Source organism: Mastacembelus armatus, chromosome 24 (assembly GCF_900324485.2).
Source record: "Mastacembelus armatus chromosome 24, fMasArm1.2, whole genome shotgun sequence".
In the NCBI taxonomy this organism is placed as follows: Eukaryota; Metazoa; Chordata; class Actinopteri; order Synbranchiformes; family Mastacembelidae; genus Mastacembelus; species Mastacembelus armatus.
The window spans coordinates 14,629,417-14,646,994 of NC_046656.1; the positions used below are offsets into that span (position 1 = coordinate 14,629,417).

The 17,578-nt window shown below is 41.8% G+C and overlaps 1 protein-coding gene across 2 annotated transcripts in view; it reads right to left on the bottom strand.

Annotated features, from left to right (window-relative positions):
- Nucleotides 1-219: 219 nt before the first annotated feature.
- ncoa1 (nuclear receptor coactivator 1) overlaps nucleotides 220-17,578 on the bottom strand; it is a 38,628-nt gene continuing 21,269 nt past the window's right edge. Inside the window, exons 4-22 of one of the 2 annotated variants that reach the window (XM_026319423.1) lie at nucleotides 15,054-15,220; nucleotides 14,515-14,621; nucleotides 14,196-14,373; nucleotides 13,150-13,329; nucleotides 12,048-12,140; nucleotides 11,527-11,667; nucleotides 10,361-10,508; nucleotides 8,941-9,955; nucleotides 8,353-8,580; nucleotides 6,972-7,326; nucleotides 6,432-6,614; nucleotides 5,975-6,089; nucleotides 5,625-5,793; nucleotides 4,598-4,924; nucleotides 4,250-4,351; nucleotides 3,239-3,662; nucleotides 2,694-2,862; nucleotides 2,351-2,540; nucleotides 220-1,826 (exon numbers count right to left, since the gene is read on the bottom strand). In XM_026319423.1, the coding sequence (XP_026175208.1) occupies nucleotides 1,647-1,826; nucleotides 2,351-2,540; nucleotides 2,694-2,862; nucleotides 3,239-3,662; nucleotides 4,250-4,351; nucleotides 4,598-4,924; nucleotides 5,625-5,793; nucleotides 5,975-6,089; nucleotides 6,432-6,614; nucleotides 6,972-7,326; nucleotides 8,353-8,580; nucleotides 8,941-9,955; nucleotides 10,361-10,508; nucleotides 11,527-11,667; nucleotides 12,048-12,140; nucleotides 13,150-13,329; nucleotides 14,196-14,373; nucleotides 14,515-14,621; nucleotides 15,054-15,220 (4,471 nt within the window). In that variant the 3' untranslated portion in view covers nucleotides 220-1,646. The remainder of the gene's footprint in view (nucleotides 1,827-2,350; nucleotides 2,541-2,693; nucleotides 2,863-3,238; nucleotides 3,663-4,249; nucleotides 4,352-4,597; nucleotides 4,925-5,624; nucleotides 5,794-5,974; nucleotides 6,090-6,431; nucleotides 6,615-6,971; nucleotides 7,327-8,352; nucleotides 8,581-8,940; nucleotides 9,956-10,360; nucleotides 10,509-11,526; nucleotides 11,668-12,047; nucleotides 12,141-13,149; nucleotides 13,330-14,195; nucleotides 14,374-14,514; nucleotides 14,622-15,053; nucleotides 15,221-17,578) is intronic. The other variant, XM_026319424.1, reaches the window with a different exon arrangement.

Below are 17,578 nucleotides of genomic sequence, written 5' to 3' on the forward strand. Positions count from 1 at the left end.
AGTGTGGCTATTTGTAGTGCTGAATGGGATGCCAAAGGGAGCAGGATCTAGCTATATTTAAACTCAATTGCTTAAAATTTCGTTTCACATTTTAGAAGATGGAATAACTTCCTCCTCCTCTGCAACATTTAGCGGTATTATATCAGGATGCCAAAAAAACAACAAAAAAAAAACAACAAAAAAAAAAAAAGTGAGCTGACATTAGAATTTTTTAAAAAAAAAGGAAACTAAAAAAAAAAAAAAAAAAAAACTGGATCGAATCACATTATACACAGTTTTGCTGCTCTGAGTAATCAATTAATTACACTTCTTTTAAAAAATGGAAAGCAGTTACAAGAGAAGAGTGAGCTCATCCCCAAGTCTTTGTCCTTCTGTACTGTACAATACTACGCACCTGCATGATGCACCATGGCAAACAACACTGATAGGCTGAGAGATAACATGAAAGATACATAGAAAGAGGGAGAAAAAGAACCCAACAGGGCTCTGTATTCACAGCTGCTGAGGTGAGGGGTAAAATGTGACGGACAGATAGTTAAATAATTATAACAGTCTTTTTTATACTTTGAAAATAATAAAAATAAAACCTCCTCCCAGGAGAGAAAGACACGTAAGTTCCAAACTGAGCAGCATCCCATCTGTCTCCCATCCATCCATCCATCCATCCGTCCATCCATCCATCCATCCGTCCATCCATTCTGGCTGTTGACAAAGCTTGTTCTGATGATCATGAAGATGATGATGATGATGATGACGGTGAGAGCAGAAGATTTATAAACAAAACAATTCAAAAACAAACAAACAAAAAAAGAAAACAGAAATTGTAATAGAATAATATGTAGAAGAAGAAGCAGAGCTTGGGAAAACTCAAACTTCCACCAGGCACTGTAGCTGATAGAGAGAGACAGTCACAGAACCAGCTGATACTGAGCTTCTATCCCACAATGCCACAGAGGTCTGAAACATTAACATTCCCACATCGCTGAGAGAGAGGCAGAGGAAAACAAAAAACGAACAAAAAATAAAAAGCCAGAGGTGCTGTTGTATGGGGCAATCCCACACTTAGACGCTGAGCGCAACTGTACACTGCAACTCATGCTCCCAAGATGCACTGCTGCTGCTGTGACGGCCTGACAGAAACCGTCTGATCAGAAAAACAAAGAAAACAAACAAAAAAACGAAACAAAAGGAGGCTGGCCCTGATTTGACAGTGACCACAACTTGGCAAATCTACAATGATGTCGCAGTTGTTTGCAGGAAGCAGGAAGTAGGTCACCAAGGAATGAGCAGCAAGACAACACTGCCTTTAATAGGCTGAGGCAGACAGACAGGTTGTCAGACAGATTAGACAGGCAGGTTTAAATACACTGCTGCTCCTTCTGACTTGAGTCTTTTCTTTAAGTACTGGGCGGTAAAACAACCAGTCCCGGATCCCCCCTCCCCCCACGCACAGAAGTGGTTAGGCTGTGTAACTCCACCGACAGCCAGACCTCTGTGAGCCTTCTCTCAGTCCATCCAAACATCCATCCTTCTATCCATGCAAAAGGTGAGACAGAGACAGCAATGGATCTGGTGCACTGACCTCCGAGGAGGAGGCGTAGCAGTGAGAAGTAGAGGGAGTAAGAGAGCTGAAGGGATGGGAGGTGTCATTCTGTGAGCAGCTGTTGGAGGAGGCTCTTCTGTTGGGCCTGGTTGTTCTGGGAGCCCTGCGGTCCGGGGGCCTTTTGAGAGGCTGTGGCTCCAATGGAGCCCTGGTTCAGGTAGGAGTCGCTACCGACAAGGTTCACTGTGCACTGGACATCGGCAAACACCTGAACCTGCTGCACCTACAGAAACATGAACAGTGAAGACAGGTTTCAGCATGTTACAAAGAAAATAAAAATAAATGTATTGTGCTTAAGTGCAGTGTTAATGTTTGCTTTATTCGGGCATTTCTGCTATACTATGTATATTTATACTCAATTTCAGGAGGACAACATTTTTAATATGCTGCATTTAGTTAACTGCTGTAGGTCATTTTCAGATTAGGGTTGTATGTAGCATAAGCAACATAAGACATAAGACAATGGTAGTGTGTTTAGGGACATATGATCCACATTGTACCAGTGTATTGTATAACATGGCCCTGTATTAAATGAGGACAGAAACAGAGAAGTCACTCCAGCAGTGTGTGATCTGATCTGGAAGTCAAATTTAGAACATATGACACAAAAAACCAATCTTACGATGATGACGATGTCATGTCTAACACTGTTTATCAGGATCAAAAGATAATAAATCAGATGCATCACAAAGCCAGATGGTTAGACAGGAAACCAACATAAAGACTGGCCAGGACAATGTCACTAACCTGCTGGTCACTGCACACTGAACTGACATTGTTGAGGTTACTGTTGCTCATGCCAACCTGCTGCGCCAGGGGAGGTAATGAGCTGACACCACCCGAGCCTCCAGCCATGGAGACAGTGATGCTCATGTTGTTGTAAACCCCCTGCTGGCCAAAGGCCTGCCCTGCACTCTGGCCTGACTGACTGAACAGGCTGCAGCACAGAGAAACAAGCAGAGAAAGAACATTATTATACTGTGGGCAGGTGAGAGGATCCTTTTTAAAAATACAACTCTAACAGAAATCACACACAGTCAGTTTAATCCAAAGTAATGTCTGCATATTGGCAACTGTGACACTTTCTAACCTGTTGCTGCCCATGTTTGTCTGTTGCCAGTTCTTCATGTCTGGTGACTGGTAGCCAAGAGGTTGGGCTTGCTGAAGCAGAGGACTCTGGGAGGTTGAGTTTTGAGGTGACAACAACGGGCTGGTGGGGCTCATCTCAGGAGGGAATGATGGGTCTTCTTGAACCATAGCTTTAAAAAAAACAAAACATTGAAACAAAAAAAAAAACAGTTCCATTTTTGATTATTTTATGACAAAAAGTGCAATGTGGGACCACACTAAGACACAGCAGGCAACTGTTTTTGATCACTGTAGGTGGATTCTTTGCTGTTGAGGGTTTTTGGCATCTGCCTTTTGTTAATGTTAGCTACATAGTTCATCTTATGTTTACAACAAACAGCAAGGATGAAATTACACCACTGGGCCTTTGTACCACTGTGAGTGTGGTTTTCAATAAGACTTTTAATAACGAAAGCCTGGAAAAATTAAGATAACAGCGAGAGCCATGGATTATTTGTCTCGTCTTTCAGCAAACGATTCTGGCTGAGCATGTTTCCTTGAACTCACCTGACCCTCCAAACTGCTGAAACAGGCCCTGCTGCAACGGGGAGTTTACGGTGCTGCTGAACTGGCCTTGCACGCCTCCCATCAGCATCTGGTTATTCACAGGGACTCTGCCAGACAGTTTGTTGTCCAGAGGGCCCCCAGACATGGTGCTGAAGTGACTTGGTGAGGTAGGGGGGTTTCCCGTCATTGGGTTGTACCCTGGCGGGAAATTGAACTGCTGCTGTTGCTGCTGCTGTTGAGACGTTGTGGGGGGACCTTTTGGGAGCCTGGGAGTCCCGATGGGCCCCACAGCTCCAGTCGGAGCATTTGCCATGTTCTGTCTCATCAGCATGACTTTCTGCTGAAAAAGCTGGTGCTGGCGGTGCTGGATGCTATAGAGCTCCCTCTGACGCTGAGCCAACATCTGCGCATTCAGTGGAGGTTGCTGGGAAAGATGTGAGAAAAAGAGAATGTTACAAAGAATGCAGTCTTTTTTTCCAGTGTAAATATATTACTCATCGTAATCCATGAGGTCGCTTACACAGGGCATCTTCAAAAGTCTCAGAAAACCATATTCAGGCTTTTGAGGATTTTGTTTGCTACCTGAACACTGGCGTGAAACCAATTTAACAGCCACAGCAAAGCAGAAAGAAGAAGTTAATAATCTAGTGCAATACAGTCTGGTAGTAAAGCAGTATTTACTGTCATCATTTCATTATTATTATTTTTATTCTTTGAGCTCCTGCTAATAAAATGTTAAATATTAAATTAAAACCAAAAAAGCTAATAGATATTTAATGTCCCATAGAACCGAAAGGAATTGTGGACTTCATTCTCTTGGCTTGTTATGAGTGAACTCTACTTTGATCCACTATGAATTTAAAAATATTGCCTTTCAGCAGCTTTAAGTAATATTCCTGAAAAGAAGCAGTTGAATCCATGTCAACAGATTATATGGAAAATCTTTCAGGTGCTGTAGAAAACCAGTAAAGTGCGATGAGGGCAGCTATATTAGCAGCCACTGAGACTCACTTGCGAGGGCATTTGAGGTTGCTGAACCCCCTGGCGGATCCCCATGTTCGCATGCTGTGCTCCTGCAGGAAATGGATTCATGGCTGCCAGCCTGTTCTGGAGCTGAGACAAAAATTTTGTTCGCAGAGGCCACACAGGTGTTGAGGGACGAGGAGGGAGACATGATAATAGAATGAAGGGAAGATGGCATTAATATTGAAAAAGCAACAAGGGAGTTGAGAATTAATGATGTTACCCTGAAAGTGTGTTCTAAAAGCATCATAACTAGCAACATTTTAATGTTATATTGATTTAAGCCTAAAAGGAATGAAATACAGTCAAAACAAGCCACTGCCTCCATCACCTCACCTGCTGTGGGCCTTGCAGTCTTTGCTGCAGCTGCAGGCGCAGCTGGTTGTTTGGCAGCCTGAGATGCGTGCCCATCCCCTGTGGTCGTGTCATGCCTGGCCTCAGGCCGATGCCTGTTGTCCCACCAGGAACAACAGGCATTGGTTCTCGAGGGACTCCAAACCCCAGACCCTGTGGCCCCACCGTGGCCAGCTCTGGAGGAAGTTGAGCTTGAGGAGCTGGTGTAAATTGAGAAGGGTAGGAGGGAAGTTTTGGGTCCATGGAAACTGGATTGGCAGTGGGTTGCTGGGTTGGAAAGTTTTGAGGCAAAGTGTCAAAACAGCCACCCTGGGAAGACAGAAATAAAAAATACGATGAAGGAGATATGAATGATATTTCTTTATGAAATATGAAAATGGCCATGTCAGTTGAACTTTTCTTTGTTCAACTCAGAGTGGTGACATTTTTAAAGAGGTTCTTGGACGCCAACAAAGCACGAGTTCAAGTTCTGGCCAGTGGTTTCTTTGTTTTTCTTCTAAAATCAAGCGGTTTTGATCCTTAAACTCTTCAAGTTACATTTCTGATTTTCAAAAGCCTGCCTGATTGCCTTTTCCCCCCTCTGCATCACTGTTTTTATTAAATGAACAGAGTGAAACATAGAAGCAAGTAACGGGCCTGACTAACACGCAGTAGTAAAGAACTACAGCAATTTGAATAGTAGAGCGCGAGAAATGTTGGGGATTACTTGCAGAGTGAACACACATCCTGTTTTAATTGAAAGCACTCCAGCAGTTTTGTTTGGCCAAATCCAGATTGGTAGCACAAAAAGGCAGATCACAGGCCAGCAGAGGCTGCCAACACTTCAACTGAGCAAGTGTTTTGTTTATTTGAATTAATTATAGTGACATTATACAATTACTGATGATTCACTGATCTTAAATTGAAACATGTCGAGTCTTTCCTAACTGTTCTTATGCTCACTGCACTCTTAAAGTCTGTCCCCTTCCCACCTTTCGTGTATGTATTACAATCTTCATGAAATGCTTACCTGTACCAGTTTGTCGATACCTAGGGCTTTGTCCAGTTCAGCCAGTTCACTCTCATCAGTCCCACTGAGGAAGGAGACGAGCTGCTCTAACAGAGCATTCTCATCATTTCGGCCTTCAGGTGTGGTCGGGGGGCCGAGCACTTCATCCAGCGTACAGGGAACACACTGCCTGCTCACACACAAATGGGCCGTTTTTATCAATCTGTAATCTGCATTGCCACCACTACTACACTGGAGTGTCAGTGGGTTAAATCAGTATTTTTTCCCAGCCTTTTTCTGCCACAACTTAAGAAAAGAAAATGAGAGTTAACTGAGAACAGATTGGATATTGACAGTACAATGATACTCACTCTTGTGGTGATGCCAGTGGAACCTGTAACGGGGTTCCAAGCCCATCAAAAGACAAGGTGTCAGACAGAGCCAAAGGCTGGAACTGGGATTCTCCCATGTCCAACTTGGTTAGGCCTAAAAAAGAAGTTAACAGTTTTGAAGAAAGTAATATGTATTACTGGAAGAAATTTGTAACAGATGTGTAAAAGGGTTGAAACTTTCAACAAATACCAATCAATTCAACAAGGCTTTACTGTTGGCAATCTAATGCTTCACATAGCATTTTGTGTCAAGTTACTCTTCAAAGATCTATGACCATTTTCGACCTAGATTCTTTTTTCTTATTGTTTTCCAACACAGGACTACACTCTGATCAAACTGGGTTCCCACAGTTGTCATGAAAACAGTTTCTACAACATTTCTAGTATGACAAATAGTGGCTGTAACACAAACTGTGTTCTCTACAGTGTTGTGTACCAGTGCTTGAACTGAATGGGTTGATAACTTCTGTCTCTGGAAAGGGGCTGCTGTCTTTGGAAGTTTGGAAGGGGTCTCCCTGTCCCTGGGCCTGTGTCTGGCTTGGAGTGGGGGGACTGCAGAAATCAAACGATGACTGACTCTGGAGACTGCAACCAGATGGCAGGCCGCCATCGCTGAGCCCTGTCAAACAAACACAAAGACCAAGAAAAGCACAAATGATTAATGCACAATAATGATACAGAGAGACTCTCTCTCATAAGGGAGATTATTCTGATTCCATGTCTAGTCTGAAGACATTGCAGTACCTGATGTAAGCCACTGGGGGGCATACAGGCTAACAATGTGTAGGTAAATAGGTTAGTACAAAGCTTTCTGGCTCTGGACACTGCTACTACTATTTCTACTGCTACTACTACTAGTGCTACTGCTAATTGCTAATACTACTAATAATAATAGTAATAGCTCCAGTTAAAAATCCATACTGCACAGTGTACACAGCTGGTCTGGACATCCCACTCTGTTCAGTGGAAACTGTACCTCTGTTAGGAGTGCCTGGAGGCTCTCTCTTCACATTTACATTGCGGGGAGTGCTGGCCTCGCCAGGCTGGAGCTGAGTGGGTGACTGCAGTTTGAGCTGGGGGGAAGCGGAGTGGAGCTGTGGTGACGGGGACTGCAGTAAAGGAAGAGACTGGGGTTGGGACAGAGGGGACTGGAGCTGAGGCATGGGGGACTGAAGCTGAGCCGGGGGCTGCGGTTGGGATGCCGGACTCTGGAGAAGGGGGCCTCCTCCAGGGGTTGAGGAATCCTCACTGCCCTGTTTGGCCCCATTTGGGCCTCTCATACCAGGCAGCAGCTGGGTGAGAGGGTCCATGTCAACAGGACCACCAGACATCTGAGGGCAAGAAATGAAAAGTAAATCAGAAACAAACAAAAAGGGAGAAAGACAGCAAGGAAGGATGAATGGTGTAACTGTGTGAAAGAGTAAAGAATTAAAGATTAATGGGTGGGAGAAAAGGGGCTTAGACGCCCAGAGAGAGACAAAAGGTTAAAGTCCTTAAACCTTAAAAGGTTGTAGCTGGTAGCCGAGCCCACAGTGGAGACAAAGTCCAAGAAAATAAACAGGTAACCTGACAACGACTGTCGATGCTTAATTGTCAAGTATACTTTCTGACACCTTCCAATGTGAACCTGAAACTGGGGAATGCAGTTTTGACTGACAGCGTGTGGCCTGCCTCAGTAGTGGACACAGATTATGATTACTGGAGTCATTACAGTTATTGGGTGTAAGGACTGCCTTGCTGGTCCAAGTTGGACGGACGTCGACATAGTCTAAATAATTTACTGTTGACAGTTGAGTTTGCTACAACTCAAGTGTCTGTTAAACTGACTCAAATTGCTGGAAGGTGTATTTGTGTACTGGGCTATCACAGCGACATTTATCAACTGTATCAAAGATCATGTCCTGCCAATTTGTATTCCTGTGTGTTTTCCTTTTAAAACACAGTTATTTGGAAGTATATTTCTAATTCTTTCTATTTCCTAAAACTAGCAGAGCTACTCAAAGAAAACCTTTATTAAACACTGGCATAAGCACAGTCTTATAATTATAATGCATAATCAGTTATCATCAGTAACACCAGTTTACACTGATGTGTAGCTGTGCTATTAACTGCATCCTGTGAAATAAAATTAGGTGAAATGGACATTTTTCTGGCTCGATGATGTATATGTTAGTGGTTACAGCTGAATTCCTGCAAATTCTTTGACCTGAATGATACAATACATGAATGACCGTGTGACAGAAGACATTTTCAGCGACAGAAACACTACCACCCTATCAGCATACTTGGCATGAGGTCCAATTTTGGAATGGCTCATGTCATGTCACTACAGACCACTGTAATATTAATAACTGTACCGTGGAGTCTCTGCTGTCCTTGCGACTGTTTCTGCGATTCTCTCCTACAGGGCTCGACTTGGGACTGATGCAAGCCGAGCTGCTGGAAAGTCCTGCAGACTTGGGTGTACCTCCTGTAGCAACAGTAGGACCTATACAGGTCTCTCCATCAATGCTGGTTCTTTTCTCCATCTTTAGCCTAATTGTCTGTAGGCTGAGAACGGATGGAGGTGGCAAGTCCCCCAGGTCCTTCAAAATAAAAAAAAATACAAAAAAAGGTCTTCAGTATCTTATTTGAAGAACCAACAGTGAGGTGCAGACCAGTGTAAGTATTAATGAAGTTAAGATTAACCACCCTGATCAGGCCACCTTGTCCTATAAAGGCTGGAGTTGCTAACTCTAGGTTTTAAATAATTTGGATTTTACAAAGCAAATGTAAATGGTATTATATTATTACTTTTTGGAGTACACATCAATCAAAACAACAAAACATCACAAATTTATCTCAGGCTACTTGCTCTTAGCTAACTAGGTTTTAACTTTTTCAAATACTTGAAATACAGAGGAGATTCATGTAATTTTCTAATAAATGTGAAAGTGATGAGCCACCTTTTCATCTGTATCTAGGAGAAAACGGAGTAACTGGTGGTCCTGTGGCTCTCTGGAGGAGGACTTTGGAAGTGCTGTGGTCAGTACTGCAATGACAGGTAGCTCCCTCTTGATCTCAACTTCGTTTTTATTTCCTTCCTCAGTGGCACAGGTGCCATCGCTGGGACTACTGTCCTGGAGCAGCCGGTGGAGAATCTTGTGTCGTTCTGTGAGAGTACTGTGAGAAGCAGGGCACTGAGGGGTCGAAGGGGGGTTGGGTGGATGAGGTGATGGTGTGCAGTGGATGCTGTTGCTGTTGTTTGATTCAGCTCCTGTACCATTGCAGTCCAAGAGCTGATTGTGTCTGGGGTTACCCAGCTGTGAGGAAGAAGAAAGGGGGGCTTTAACTATGTCCTCTCCCCCTGATTCTCCTCCTTCTGGAGCTTTAGCCGATGGTGGTCGTGTAGAGGAGCTGGTGGGTGTACTGGCTTGTGTATGAGGGACAGGAGAGGACAGGGAGAAGGACCCTGTTGACCCACCACCACTACTAGTACTACTACTACTACTACTACTACTACTACTACTACTATTATCATTGCCAGTCTGCTGTCCATTGAGATTGCCTACACTGTTCAGTGTTCCTGCTGGGGACTGGAGGCCTGGTGTGGAGGGAGAGAAGGGGTTCCCGGGTAACTGCGGGCTTCCCCCTAACCCAGGACTGGCCCGTGGCATCCTGGGCGACATAAAAGAGGTAGGGGTGGCTGTGAGTGGGTTGCTTAAAGGAGAGGGACTGTTGACCTGCTGGGAACATGACCGATTAGGTGTCAGGTAGCCTGTCGGTGTGGCTTGGTTATGTCCGTGGGTGGAGGCGTTGCTGTTGTTGGGGTGAAGGCCTGGTGCGGTGAGGCCTGAGCTGTGGGTTGAGTTACTGCCAGGAGGAAGGGTTGGGGAGCGAGAGGCAGTCTGGGCAAGGCTGCCGAGGGTTGGTGGAAGGCTGGGGTTAGTGTTTTCCTGAGAGCTAGCAGTGTTGTGTTCCCTGGGAGAAAGAAAAATAAAAGATAACTTGTGCAGTCCTTATGGTATAAATGTATTGCTGTGTGGTTATATATATAGTACATTAGTTTACCAATTCTGAGTCTTATCATGGAACAGTGAAAAGCTTAATTATTCAGTTCCTACTATATGATTTTATTTATCCAGGTTTCAGTATCAATGTAAGTATGTCTTCCATGTCTGAGTTCCCACAGCAAAAATAATAACTTATCAGGGACATATTGTTGGCAAGATACTTAATAAATAAAATCTAATTGGGTTATGACAAAAACCTGATCATAACTGGTTACGTGTGTGTCTATAATACACAGACAGATCTTTGCCTTAATGTACCAGAGTTGTGTATAGAAACCTTTACATTATTGTGTATATGTGTCCATCGCAGTACCTGTCAATAGTGTGAATGCCCATAATGAAGGGCTGTACATCAGGGTTGGGGGGGCAGCAGAATTTGCAGCGGGTCTGAGCACTGAGTGGGGTGCCATCACTTAATGTGAAATGGTACAGGGGGCTGATAGCAGTGCCATGGGTCATCACTGTTGGAAATACAGACACACACCCACACACAGAGGAAGAGGCAAACACTGTGTTTAGATCTTGGTCTCATCTCCAGGTTGTTTTTCTGCTTTTTCCTTCCTGAGTTCCAACCAGGCTTAAAGTGCCTTGACTCCCCCTGAGGCCTAAATCATACTTCTGCATTAAACTGTTGCAGAAGCTACACCATACTTAACAGTCTAGGAATAAATCAGTACTCATCTGTCTTCCCTTGATTATACATGCATTCATTTCATACCTAAGGTACTTATGTTAGCTCATATTCAATTTGTAACACAGAAAGAAGAGGAAAAGGTTTGCAATGGAAACCACTCAGAGCTAATTTGTCCCGTAGAGAGAGAGAGAGAGAGAGAGAAACGATTGTGTGTCAATTGCTCCACCTGGGCTTGACCCCATTATTCGCTCCATATCTAACAAGAAGTGAACATACACACTCGCTACAATGTCTTATAACATTTTGCAGGCACTTTCACAGAGGTTACCAATCAGCTATATGCTTGAGGTTGACAGCAGAAAAAAATCAACAATTCAATCCACATGTGAAAGAGAGACTGAAGGCAGGTACACATTGTTACAGACATTTTGATAATGTATTGTTAGAATTTTTATATATATATTTATTTTTTCTGGCTAGTTTTTCAAATGCAGTCATTTGCTGCTTCCCTTGCCTTACATATTAGTAAACTAAAAATCTTTGGGGCTTGCATAGCTGGTTGAACAAAAAAAAAAAAAAAGGAAAACTCGAGACATCAGAATTGGTTCTGGGAAATAAGAGGCATTTCTCATTTTTAGACTAAACTATCAATTACAAAAAAATAACAGAGTAATCAATAAGGAAAACATTCACTGTTTATACTGTTTATTCTAATTTGCATAGTACTATACTTAGTATTAGGACTTCAGTAACTGTTGTTGATGTAGTGCTGAAACTCTGGTTACCATGACAAAGCTGGCTGAGAGCATATCAGTGAAAGTGCACAATCAACTGGGGCCACTCACCCTCATGCAGCAGCTTCTTGGCGTGGGAAGGCTCTTTGCCCTGTGGCTGAAAGAAAGCGTAGATGCACTTCCTGACCAGGTCCTCCCAGCCAGGCCGGCCTGTCGCCCTCAAAGCACTGGTTTCTATGGAGATGATCTTCCCTGAAGTAGAGTATCACACGCACACACAAAAGATCAGTCTGCACTGATTTTAACATCTGCAGTAGTCTCCACACATTCTGAGTTCACTCAGTGAGCCTCATGAAAAATGCGACTTTTCTGAGTTGGAGCGTTTCCTGAAATGCTCTTTAAACCCTTGTTGCACCTAAATTTTCAGGGGTTTAAGGTTAGTTTTTAGTCCAGCTTGGCATGAATATAGCATAAAACATGTACCTAATGTGTAATGTATGATGAAATGTTTTGCATATTCTGCTTCTTTACTGTAACCCAACAATGTGGCTGTTTACCAATGTTAAGTACATCTTAAAATCCTATAATTTTCCAGCCAATTCACTGACAGTGCCTGTGCCTGTGTGTGTTACCTGTGGGGTCCTGCCTCGTGATGAAAGACTCAGCGCTGACAGGCTGGGCGCGAGGCATCCGACAAGCAATACAGATCAGGCAGCTCTGCAGGTCTGAAGAAAGAGAGGACACAAGTGGTGAGGTTCATGTGTCTGTATGTTTGTACAGCCAAGGCAAAACCAGTTAAAAGGCACAAAGGGAGAAAAAAATTTTTAAAAAAGAGAAAACACTGCCATAACTGCTGGTGTTAAAACAGGTATGGAGAATAGTCGCAGTAGTGAACTTGTAGTGACAAAGGGTAAACATGTAAGTGAATCACGTTATCACATCGTCAATTTTTACACAAAAACTTTATATTTTTCAAATACCCTCTCTCTCAGATACACATTGGTATTAGAAAATAAATGACAACCTGTCACAACTGCTCATCAATTTGATTGCTCTGTTAAAACGAGCCACATATTGGAAGTGAGATGCCACTCATATATGAGATGCAAACAACAGACGCTGATACTGACACAAAAATAGAAAAACCTAGAATAAAAAAGTAAATCTGAAATGCAGGAACTAAATCTCACAATTTTATCAAGGCCACTGCACCAGAGTCAAAATAAATAAATACATAAATAACATAAGACAAGAATCTGGTTACTGTCCAAATTACAGACCGTGAGTCTTAAAAGAGGAATCTTTCTTAATACGTTTTTAAAAAGAAAAATATGAAAGCAAAAGCTGCAGTCAAGTATTTTATAACATTTCAAGGGCCAAACCAATTATCTAATGCTATTCAATCCTGGCATAGCCCACATTTACTGTATAAAAAAAATTATATTTACATAAAATATAAAAATTCGTGCAATGTAATATAAAGTTAAAAAAAAGTTTTCCTGCATTTAGCATAACAGTGGGAGATCACTTTAGGCTCTTAAACAAGTCCAGGTCAAGTTCAGATTCACACACAGTTCTATGAATAAAGACTAAATACAACAAAAGACAAAAACATATTGTATTATACACCAGTAAGCTTTCTTTGCTTTCACTGTGTGTATATATATTTATACTGGCTTAAAAACCTTGTTAATGCCTGCAGGCTGTGTGCACTCATTGTGTATTAACATGTACCTTCTCCCTCATCCTGCATGGCCCGTGGCTGTGACACGGTGAAACACTGCATGATCTCATACTGCTGCCGAGCCTCCAGATTTTCTGAATCCACCTCGTCCGGTGGCCTCTTCAGCATACGACAGTTAAAAGTGTGGCTGTTCCTTCGGCCAGATTCCTGTGGCCATGGCACACCATTTACTGGACAAAGAGAAATGAGCAGGTAAATTAACTTGTTCATAATCCTTGATTTTGCCAATTTCTACTGTCTTAATGTGTGTTGCTTAGTTCTGAAAGGTTACAGAGCACATAGATAAAAATATCTGCTGCTGCTTATGAAAAATTGGGAAATAATAAGAAGATATATCAGCAGGCCTAATTCATGAAAAAGGTTATATGTAAGGAAATACTAGTTAAATAACCCAATTTACTTCGAAGACAGGGCCACAATTTTTCAAGTCTATCTCAAGACAACAGTCAGATGAACACTGACATTTGTATAAATTAGTACAATGGGGACAACGCAGTGATACAGTTGGGTTAGCATTGTCGCCGCACAGCAAGAGGGTTCCAAGTTTGTCGTTGAGAGTTTGTCATCCATTTTCATTACAACCTCTTTGCAAGGATGCAGCTAAAAATTATAACAAATCTCACAGTGAAGAAAGTCATTGTTTCACACCTCCTTCACTCCTCAAACTCACCCACACATACACTGCTTCGCTTCTCTTCTAGTGAATATCACACTTAAAACTAGGTGTTAATTAAAATTTTTTATAAGTCATCATTTTACCTTTCCTCCTAGTTCTTTACATTAGCAATAGCTACAGGATTTTCCATGAAAAAACTAAATGTAAGTATGTGTAGTATAGTATACAGATTTTGCTGCCAAAACCATCTCCTCAGTTTACCTCATTAATGGGTTTTACTGGAATGGAAACTGCCAAATTCAAAGGGAGGACAATGTGATTACTAAAACCTTCTAAATACCTACTGGCATCTCAAACATGAGATGTAAAGTATTAGCAGACTGCGCACACACACACAGGTCCTCACTCCAGCTCACTCACCGAGGCTTTTGGGCAGCAGCTTGCGTACAAATTCATCGTGGTCTCCCACATGGAGGATGCTGTAGACACTTGAGGTCATCAGCTCCTCCTGGGTGTATCCAAGGTAACTCGTCACGTTCTCGGAAACAAAGACGATGCGGCCCTCTCGATTGACGACGAAGAAAAACCCATCAAGGGCCTGAATGAGCAGGAGAAGGAGCAAGACCAGAGGGAAGAGTAAGAGAAAATCAGACTGTGTTTGTGGAGTATGGGGGCGGGGACCACCAGCAGTGATGGAGAAGAAATGTTGTACATGTGTTACTATGTATGTGCTGTTCACCTCTAGCAGCATAGGCCCCAGTGCTTCTTTCTCCACTAGTCCCTGGCTACTGGAGGAGATATCACTCTTCTGTACTTCATCATCTGGAGACAGAAGGACTGCTTTCTCTGTCAGGAGGAAACAAACACAAATCAGGAGAGTAAGGAATGTAAATGCTCTTCAAAATGTTAATCTCATTATCTGATCCCAAGACCTTTCCGTTATCAATGCTCCCTGTCCCGATTCCTTTGTTTTTATCCTTTAATGGTTTTTTTACTTCTCCTTTACTGACATATGTATTCAGATTTTTTGTGTTTTCTGTTACTGTATCATTTCATGTGCACTCCATCTGTAACCATTAAACTAGCCTAACCAGAAAAAGATTATGACTGTATTATTGACAGAGGGGTGTGGTAAACTACAGGTACATCATCTATTTTTTTTTTTATTTCACTGTTTGTTTTTTCAAATTTTTAATTAATAACTCATGTGTGCAAACATCTTCTCAGCATGGCACATGGCTTTAATTTCTTCTCAGCTCAGTGTGTGTGTTTCCTCACCCTGCTCACGCCGTTTGATCTGCTGGATTTGGTCCACGGTGCTCTTGAGGATGTGACACTTGTCAGGCTTGACACTGAGACTGGCAATGTCGCCCATGTTGGATGACAGCAGCTCAGCCAGCTCCTCGATGTAGCGGCACTCCAGCTCCCGTCTCCTCTTCTCCAAACTGCAGAAAAACAACATGAAAGTTGAGAATGCAATAATTTTTGATTTTGGACTTTTTCTTCAAAGAAGCATAAGGGAATATATTTCTAATTCAAATTTTAGGGCTATAGCAAATGATTATTTTGATTATCAATTATTTACCTGATCAATAACTATGTGCTCTGCAAAACAACAGAAAACTGTGCCAAACTATGCCCATCATATGTTCAGATTCTCAACAATAAGGCACACACACACACACACACACACACACACACACCAAAATAAATAATTACTTTATTATTTTACTACATACAAGTTAATTACTTTATTACTTTAATTACTATTTATTATTTATTGATTATTAAATACTCTCGAATTTAATAACTGTTGTTACAATTGAATTTCCCTTGGGGATTAATAAAGTACTCCTTCTTCTTCTTCTCTTCAACAGTCCAAAGCCTATCAAGAACAGCTGCCTACTAAAATCATCATAGTTGTTATTTTGTCTTTGAAACCAATTAACCCATTCTGTCAATCAAATTATCAGCTACAATAACCTGAGAACAAGGTGACATTAAGAATGTGCCACATTATTGCACTGCCATGTATTTCATATAAAAAAGAAGAAACATCATGAAAAGGGCATTAATAAAACACATGCAAATAAAACAGAATTAATAAAAAAAAGAAATGATCATATTTGATATTTAAGCAAATACAATATATCCATAACGTAACATATGTATATATTATATATTAAGTGTAATATTTTTGACATTTGGTATGAGACAGTCACACCAAATAACTGTCACCATAGGAAAACACACTGATTACTCACTTACTGCTGTGTGTGTGTGTGTGTGTGTGTGTGTGTGTGTGTGTGTGTGTGTGTGTGTGTGTGTGTGTGTGTGTGTGTGTGTGTGTGTGTGAGAGAGACTGAAAGAGAAAAGAAGAAAATGAAAAAATGGCAGGCTGGTGAGAGACCAGGGGGATGGGCTCAGATATGAATAAGCTTAATAACCCAAACTGCCAAGAGAAAACATTAGAGAGACAGAGAGAGAGTGAGAGAGAGAGAGAGAGAGAGAGAGATAAAGGGGCCTGGTGCAAGCACAAATGATAAAAAAAAAAAAGGTTTTAATGCAGGTGAAATGATTAGTTATTTAACCAACAGACCAAGAGAAAAGTAACTATATTGATTTTTTTAGGTAATAAGCTGAATATCTTGGTATTTTAGACTTAATGTGTATGTATCCACAACAAACTGGAGCCAGTCTCAGGTGACATTGGGTGAGAGGTGAGGTACGCCCTAGAACCAGCTCTGGGAACTTGTACATTATTTATTTATTTATTTTATTGCTGATTTTATACCAAATGGTAACTCACTGAATCTAAAATAATAGTGCATTACTCAGTAAATCCTCAACTGTGGAGTTTTCTTTTAAACAACCCAAAGTTATTACAGTCAGTGGTCTTCAACAAAACCCATTGTATGTATGTATGCTCTAACAAATGTGCAGTTGCTTCCTTAAGCATTTGCAAACCTGATATTTTAAGTATTTTGAATCCTGGATTGTGTACATCCATGTTTTCTAGACTTTAGTCTCTGTTTTTGCTGGTGCACTACTGCATACCTTGATGTTACTGCCACTGCTAGATCAGTGGAATAGTTTGAAACTATTGGCAGGAGTGTGTATTGCTTCACCCATGTGCAAGTGTGTCCTTGTATGACAAAAAAACAGGGATCCACTCATAGAAAAACAGCTCCATAGCAGTCCACAGAGGTCAAAACCTCCACAGGGAACTTTCAAAATAACTTCATTGATCACAGGAGTGATTGTTTAATAAAAGTGAACAACAGAAACTTGTTTCTTTGTCAAACCACAGGTGGTTTGAATTATAAGTTGTCAATTGTCAGAGTTCACAGAATAATTGTGAAAATGTATAAGATCACAATGTAGCATTTGTTGCTGCAGTGGTTTTGCACCCAGCTGTTCTAACTCACTGTAATATGCAAGTGTAAAAGTCATATATTAGTACTTTAAACATCAAGTCTTCCACTCCAGCCTCTTTATGCTCTCTGCTCTGCCTTGTGTTTAACTTTATTCCAATAATATACTTGCAGGCAGACGAGTTAGAGCAAGGTATGTGGTAAACATGAAAAAAGAAACGTGTGTATATGTGAGTATGTGTGTGTGTGTGAGACGACAACAGCAAAAGTAGGTCAGTGCATTGGCCAGCCAGTACTCACAGGCGTGGTGACCAAGGGTGGGAGGGGTGGGCGCTGCTGTGTTAATGCGCAGGTCAGTGGCTGCATGTAGTTGCAGTAGAAATGCAAGCTGGGCAGTTACATCAGCTTACATCAGCTATTGGGCCTTAT